Source organism: Dermacentor andersoni, chromosome 9, assembly GCF_023375885.2.
Source record: "Dermacentor andersoni chromosome 9, qqDerAnde1_hic_scaffold, whole genome shotgun sequence".
NCBI lineage: Eukaryota > Metazoa > Arthropoda > Arachnida > Ixodida > Ixodidae > Dermacentor > Dermacentor andersoni.
This window is the reverse complement of record NC_092822.1, coordinates 50,780,209-50,788,159: the sequence shown is the minus strand read 5'-3', so window position 1 is coordinate 50,788,159 and position 7,951 is coordinate 50,780,209. Positions and strand designations below refer to the sequence as shown.

Genomic DNA, 7,951 nt, shown 5'->3' with positions numbered 1-7,951 from the left:
ATGTGCCTGTAAATTTTTTTTCTCATTTATTGTTCGCGCCCGAAACGTAGATAATGTACTACTACAGCGGTTCGCACAAAAAAGAAGTTTTCAGTCTCACACTGGTTACTAAAGTTATAGCCCACATCCATTTGGCATCTACCCTGAAAGCAGCGCAATATTCGAGTTTCACGGAACACTCTACAAGCAGGTTTTGAGAAAGCTCCGGTATGACACCTATAGGCACTAATAAACCGTGCAAGCGCAATAGAAAAAAAAAATGGTTGCAATGTCTTGCATAGTTCGGAGTACCGGTCTACCATTCTAGTGATATCTTCCGGTCACCGGAAACACGACACTCGCGTACTGTGCTAAATAGAACCACTGCGGTACTTTTTATAACTTAGAAAGGACATAATTTCTTGGTCTGGAAAGAGATCCACGCTGCAGGAACTGTCCAACATTGTCGATCGGCCCCGACGTTGCTGAGTTTATTTTCCACAAGACACCGGAAGAGAGTGTATTCCTGAAGAGCAGGGCCCGCCTTCAGAAATTCCAACCTGATTAACTACGGTGGTAAGGAAAAGCATTCCTTTAGAACGAACGAAGCATTCTTTTATTTATTCATTTATTTCTGGTTGGGGAAGTAATCTGGGGCGGCCTTGTCTACTCTCTGCTGCTCGCGACGACAATACCTAAGTGGTGAAGGCCGGAGGAGAGAACAACAAAAGCTAAAAAGAAATCTAAATGATGCGGCGTTCACGAAGACAGACCCCGACAAGCGCGGTAGTCCTTTGACTGAGCTACCTCCTCATAAATTTATTGTGCAGAATATATATATATATTGAGTTGGCACGGAAGCAGCATTTGGAGCACCATGGCTCATACAACGCACCTTTCCACTTCGCAGGCGATCTTCGCGTTCTTGCTGCTGCTGTGTCCGCGCACAGCGTATTCGGAGTATGACCCTTCGCAACCACTTCTACCATCAAGCAAGGCCACAATCTACCAGCAGACCGGCAACTATCTCCACATCGACCCACTGCAACTACTGCGCCCAGCCTTCTGCGCACCATCATCGTCAACCATGTCGTCACATCGCAGTGGCAACTTAAGCGGCTGTCCGAGCGTCAGTCCGTTTAGTTGGCACGGAAGCAGCATTTGGAGCACCATGGCTCATACAACGCACCTTTCCACTTCGCAGGTCTGTAAAAACTTTCCGCTTTATGGTAAGAAAAGTGACGACCCATTTTTGCTATTGCTTCAGTGCCAACAAGTGCTCTGTGAAATTGTCGCAGATTGTTTCTCTATGGCGTTCCTGTTATTGTGCTCAGGTGACGTGGAAACTAATCCAGGTCCTACTACGCGTACTGAGGCATTACTCGAGCTGCAGAATTTGCCATCAAATCCTTCTGAGCAGACGGAAGTTCTTTTCCGGCTGTTAAAAGACCTTCAGGCTCGTTCTGTACAATCTGCTAAGGGTCAGGCCGAGTTGGTTAACGACGTCAAGGCTATTAAGGTTGGTCAAAAGAACATCGAGACCAAAATGGAATGTATCCAGAAAAGATTAGACAACCTTGAAGAAAAAACAAATGTTCTAGACCATCTCCATGATGAAATGACTGGCATTCACGCGTCTGCTCAAGCCCAAACAACTCGGCTTGACTCTTTACTGATGCGCGTTGACGAACTTGAGGACAGATCGCGACGTAACAACCTCATATTTCATGGCATCCGTGACTCTCGGGAATCGTGGGAACAGTCCGAATCACGCATAAGAGAAGCACTAACCGGCGTAATCGGCAGCCTGCCTGACACGGCAATCGAACGTGCTCATCGCATTAGTCACTACACGCCTAATAAGCGTCGCTCAATTGTAGTTAAATTCACCAACGCGAAAATAAAAGACAAAGTACTTTCTATGCGCGCGCAGCTGAAAGAAAAGGGTATTTCTACCTGCGAAGATTTTTCGCCCGCCACCCGTCACGTCCGTAAAAAACTAATTGAGTACGCTAAAAGCCAGCCCCAACCATGCCCTTTCCAGTTAAGGTACACCAAACTAATAATGAATAAAAAAGAGTTCGTCTATGACCCGGCAACAGACACCGTCAACGAGCATGCGCCATATGAACCACGAGATAACGGCGGGCATGCAAATTCCCAGCACGTGCCCAGTTAGGAAAACGTGAGGGGATGTGGACGAGAATCACGAGAATCATGCATCGTATCTGTGTTCTTTACAAATATTCGAAGCGTCATGAATAAGCGCACTTCCTTAGAATCTGCCTTGGAGACTTGCAACGCCGACATCTTTGTGCTTACCGAAACGTGGCTACATTCACAGATTCAAGATAACGAAATTCTTCAAACCGCACACCATTTTTCACTGTATCGTTGTGACCGTACAATGCGTCAGGGAGGCGGCGTGCTCTTAGCCATTTCTAAAGATTTCCCATCTCAGTGTATTCATGTCACTACTGACCTCGAAACGGTTTGGGCCATTATTGAAATCAATCACCAGAAGATAATCATTGGTGTTTGTTACCGCCCCCCAACTTATTCATCTAACTTCGTAAATGAGATGCACGAAATCATTAATATTGTTACATCTCGTCATCCTACATTACCTTTATTTTTGTTTGGCGATTTTAATCTACCGAACATAATATGGAATACTGAACCTCCAACTTTACACCCTTTTTCTTCATTAGCCAATGAGTTCTTCGACATGTGCTCTGTCTTCTCACTTTCACAACTTGTTACTCAACCCACACGCACTACCGAATCCGTTGGGAACACACTTGACCTTCTATTAACATCGCGGCCTGACCTAGTTTCCGACATCACCTATTTACCCGGCTTGAGCGACCATTCAGCACTTTCGTTTGACTTAAATATTTTGCGGCCAAAAACCGGTAAAAAATTCAAATCTTTTCGGGACTACGCAAAAGGAAATTTTGAAGCAATCAACGCCGAATTATCTGCTTTTCTAGACGTATTTATAAACAACTTCGACAGCCGTACCGTTCAGAACAACTGGAATATGTTTGCTGCAAAAATTGCGGAACTAACAAACAAATACATCCCACTGCGCACCATTGCATGTAATCTAAACGCCCCATGGTACAACATCCGTCTCAAGCGCCTGTCTAATAAAAAGAAACGCCTGCACAAATTAGCCAAACGTTCACCTAGCGTAAACCACTGGACCAAATACAAACTGGCGGCAGATGAGTATGTAGCCGCACTTAAACAAGCCAAAGATCACTTCCTTGGCAATACCTTGCCTCTAATGCTTAAAACCGACACCAAGAAATTCTGGCGCGTCATTAACCCCAAGGCGGACGACATGATAACCTTAATCGACAGCTCTGGAAATGTTATTCCAACTAATCAATGTGCATCCGCGCTTAATGATGTTTTCATGCACAACTTTTCATCAACTACACATTACTCTTCCATCCACGCACTACTACGATTACCAAGCAATGTTTCCCATAATCATTGAACCAGCAGGCATCATACCAATTATCTCATCTTTAAAACTATCTTCGGCTCCAGGACACGATTTAATAAACGCGAAATTTTTGAAAAGCACTAGCTGTTACTCTTCAATTTTCCTAGGAATGATCTTCCAACAGTCGCTAGATAAGGGTTCTTTGCCTGATGAATGGAAGATTGGGAAGGTGATCCCACTCCATAAGTCGGGTGACAAACATTCTTCATATAACTACCACCCTATCTCGCTCACTTCCATTCCGTGTAAGATGTTAGAACATATACTTGCCTCTAATCTTGCTAGCTTTCTTGAAACTAACTCATTTTTCTCACCATCGCAACATGGCTTCCGCAAGACATATTCATGTGAAACACAACTAGTTTTATTTACGCATAAGCTAAACGTCATTCTTGACCGCTCTTCAACTGCCGACTGTATATTTTTAGACTTTTCGAAAGCGTTTGACAAAGTGTGTCCTAACCTTCTAATGTTTAAGCTGCATCGAATTAACATTGATCCCAGACTGCTTGCATGACTTGAGTGCTTTCTTTCTAACCGTTCACAGTTTGTCTTTGCTAATGACTCAACATCTCAACCGAGCAGAGTACAGTCCGGCGTACCTCAAGGGTCGGTACTTGGTCCCCTCCTTTTTTTTAATTTACATAAATGATCTACCGTCTTGTGTTTCCTCTAACATTCACTTATTCGCCGATGATTGCGTAATCTTCAGGGAAATAATATGTGACACTGATATATCTTCTCTTCAATCCGACCTTAACGCTATTTCTACTTGGTGCCAATCATGGTCAATGGAATTAAATATTAAAAAATGTAAATTTATGCGCGTGTCCAGAACTTCTAACCAGCTTCCTTCTTACTGCGTTAATAATCTCCCCTTAGACCCTGTTTCCTCCTACAAATATCTTGGTGTCCATATAACTAGAAACCTCTCGTGGTCCATGCACACTTCTTACGTAATTAAAAATGCTAACCGCATGCTGGGATACCTAAAACGCAATTTCACTAAGGCACCGTTTTCCCTAAAATTAATGTTATACAAGTCACTAGTCCGCTCAAAACTAGAGTACGCCGGAGCAGTTTGGGATCCCTTTCCGAAAAACCTGATTCACTCTTTAGAAATGGTACAATATAACTCTGCTCGTTTCGTTTTTTCTAATTATAACCGAACTGCCAGCACTTCTGTAATGAAATTAAACCTTGATTTGCCATCTTTAGCCTCTCGCCGTAAAGGCCTTAGGCTTTCACTTTTTCATAAGATATTTCATCATCCTTCACTTCGCGACGAACTTATCTCCCCTCCTCAATACATTTCATCAAGGTTAGATCACAATAACAAAGTTGGAATTTCATTATGCCAAACCAATGTCATGTCTCATTCATTCCTTCCGCGTACATCTGCCGAGTAGAATCGCCTACCAGCCTCAACCGCTACTATTGTTGACCATCAGCACTTCACGGCAGTATTAGATAACATTGTATAAACAGGAGCATTTCATTTGTGTTTTTGTACTACCAATTGTATCACTGTTTTTGTTTTGTATTACCGGAACACTGCATTACTGCACTGCATGCACCGTATTTAATTTTATTGATCAGCACTCCAGGAACACTAAAATAACATTGTATAACCGAGAACCATCTATTTCTGTACTATTAACTATTTTGCTGCACTGTACTTTCTTCTTTTTTTTTTTGTATTTGCAAATACAAAAGGCATTAAAGAGGGGAGTGGTTACATCATGATGTAACCACTCCCCTCTTTAATGCCTCTGGCCCTGAGGGTACACGAGATATATATATATATATATATATATATATAAATAGAGAGAGAGAGAGAGAGAGAGGAACGTAAGCTACTTCGCATAATGCATGGCACTTTACTTTCGCTATAATAATGCAGTCACGAACAACTCTGATATGTTAGGTGGAAATTAATCTCCTCTCTCTTAGCAGTCCTTGAATCCAACCGCTTCCAGTGCGGGTAAATGTCGGTGGCCACTGTACTCGCCCTTGATGTGTGTGAACTTCGTTGTTTGAGATCGGGAAAAGTAGATCATTCACTGAAGACAGCTGCCCTTAGTATACTAAATTGCATGTTCTTTTTGTATATAAATAGATCGAAACTTATTCACAGGTGAACATGAGCATGGCCAGTGTCCCACAATACGAAATGAGCGGGTCGATGAGATCTCTGCATACATACACATTTATTGCGTATATAAACACATACATCTGGGCACATATGCATTGGTAGGCATTGAGCCGTTGCGTAGGGACGAAGAAACGTACACCACGCTTGAACTGCGCACTGCGCAGGGAATTATTATTTAAGACCAACACTAACATTGAACAGTTTTCTTCAACTATAAAGGCCGCTTTTTCAAAGCATACGAAGTGTAATGGGCCATGAATCTAATGAACCGCTGGCTTTAAGATCACATTACTTGTTCCACTTGACACGACATATTAGAACCATGTTTTGCTTATCTAAGCAGCGCAGGCGTATTAGTGTTAGTGCAGAAAAACCACCCCGAGCGACGAGCTGCTTGCATTTCGTCCCGCCTACACTTCCAGCCCAAGAACATTTCTTGAAGACACGAATGAAGAAAAATGAGCTGTTGTCGGAGAAAGGTTCGTGCTAAGAATGATTGCTGGACGGAGCGAGTCATAAAAGTTTGACCAGACGCTATCGAAGAGGTATATGCAAGGGCGAGGTTGCTGTTCACAATTCTGCAAGATTCAAGTGTAAAAAAAAATGCAGCCGGCGTTATAAATTTCAGAAATGACAGCTCTCATATGTACAGCCTTAGATAAGAGAACTACAGCTGGTTTTCTGTCGTCTCTTTATATTTATCCATCCATATATCACTCCTGAAGGTGATCACGCTGTGGCCGCCAGCACCAATTCCACTAACAAACTGAAGCCTGGTAGCCTCTCTCTCTCTCTCTCTCTCTGTCTGTCTCTCCTATTTTATTCAGTGTATGTCCTCCGTATGGCAAAATCATCGGGCTCTATATCCGTGCTTCGAGAAGGATGACGTTGCGGTGCTTTGCGAAAACGTTTGTATGTGTCCTTTACGTTATTACCGTGGCAAATCGCTTAAATCACTCTTATCCACTAATTGTGTTCTGTAAACTGACTTCCTTCGATAATGTAGGCACAGGCGTGAGAACAATTGAAATGGGTTGGCTTAATTGGCAACTGGCCACCCCGGCCGCACTTCTTAAAAATTAATCATTCCTATTAATTAATCAGGATTCGAGGCGTGCCCTACGGCGCGCCTCGTAACTTCGGATTATGTACTGAACCATACTGTGGTTCTAGTACGTAAAACTTCGCAATATATTTGTTGAAAAATGTCTATGTATCTTGCACGCATAGGGATAGTCTACATAAGTGGCCGCTCATTGCTACAACTAATGTTTTTTTTTTTCTTTTTTGGTTAGTCAGCTTCGCATCTGTTACAAAAAAAAAGGTTCAATTACAGAGAGCCCGTGGTAGGCCGGAAATGAAAAAATGAAATTTTTACCTGCGAAAGCGAAGAGGTTATTTTTTTTATCTTTATAGCTTTCTTTCTCTTTATTCCATGCTTTGTGTTCTAGTACGAAATGACGCGGGAATCACACACACACAACCAAACACAGGCACACAGACGCACACTTAAATTTTTTTAAGTATAAAATTTTGATCCATTGAGTGAAGTTAATGAACCACAGCACCACTCTGATTATGAGGCATTGCGGGTAAAATAGGTGTTACAGTTGTGTTGAGTGCACTTGGCAAACTCTCAGCAACAAGGCAGGTTTAGCCTGTCGATCAAGGCTGGCAATTGCTCCACCGAAGCGTCTCTTGCAATATCACCGCGCTGTCTCACCACATGTCCATCAAGCTAGTCTCTTTCTTAAGCATGCAGTAAGGAAACGTGAAGTTTCTTTGCGGGCTATAACTTAACTGAGGCACCGCATGCGGAGGTTATCACGACAGCTGTAATACGATGAACGTGTGTTTGAAATATGTGACACACTGTAGAAATATTTGAAAATAACGTCAGACTTCTACTGCGCATAGAGTCTGCTACAATGTCAGAACGTTTGTAAGTGCTTTTGACTGCGAAAATTCCGGTGAAACAGTGAATGCGTCAAATATAAGCAGCCAAAACTAGAACTGTGCAGATCCGACGCGCATCTTCGAATGTAGGTGAGACGAAGCTTAAACGTAGTTGTGGTTTAAATGCTCAAAAACTGATCGCAATGCATACCATTGTGTTCACTTGAATCCTACGCAAATTTGTAACTTCATGCAATATCTATGTTTATCAACCACAAAGGTTGGAACTTTACTCTCATGCAATTTTAAGCTTTATGCGCTACACCGCTAACAAGTTATCCCTAAATTCAAACACGGAATTATGCCGGGATACACAGTGTAAGACGTCCATACGCAGCTATGTC

At 42.6% G+C, this 7,951-nt stretch overlaps 1 protein-coding gene across 1 annotated transcript; it reads left to right on the top strand.

Annotated features, from left to right (window-relative positions):
- Positions 1-1,150: 1,150 nt before the first annotated feature.
- Positions 1,151-2,158, top strand: LOC126528530 (uncharacterized). Its single transcript, XM_050176398.3, has one exon. It carries the CDS (start codon positions 1,151-1,153, stop codon positions 2,156-2,158), a length of 1,008 nt encoding a protein of 335 aa, XP_050032355.2.
- The last annotated feature ends 5,793 nt before the right edge of the window (positions 2,159-7,951 follow it).

Coding starts and splice junctions, on each gene's coding strand:
- LOC126528530 (XM_050176398.3), top strand. CDS start 1,151: ATGGCTCATACAACGCACCTTTCCACTTCGCAGGTCTGTAAAAACTTT.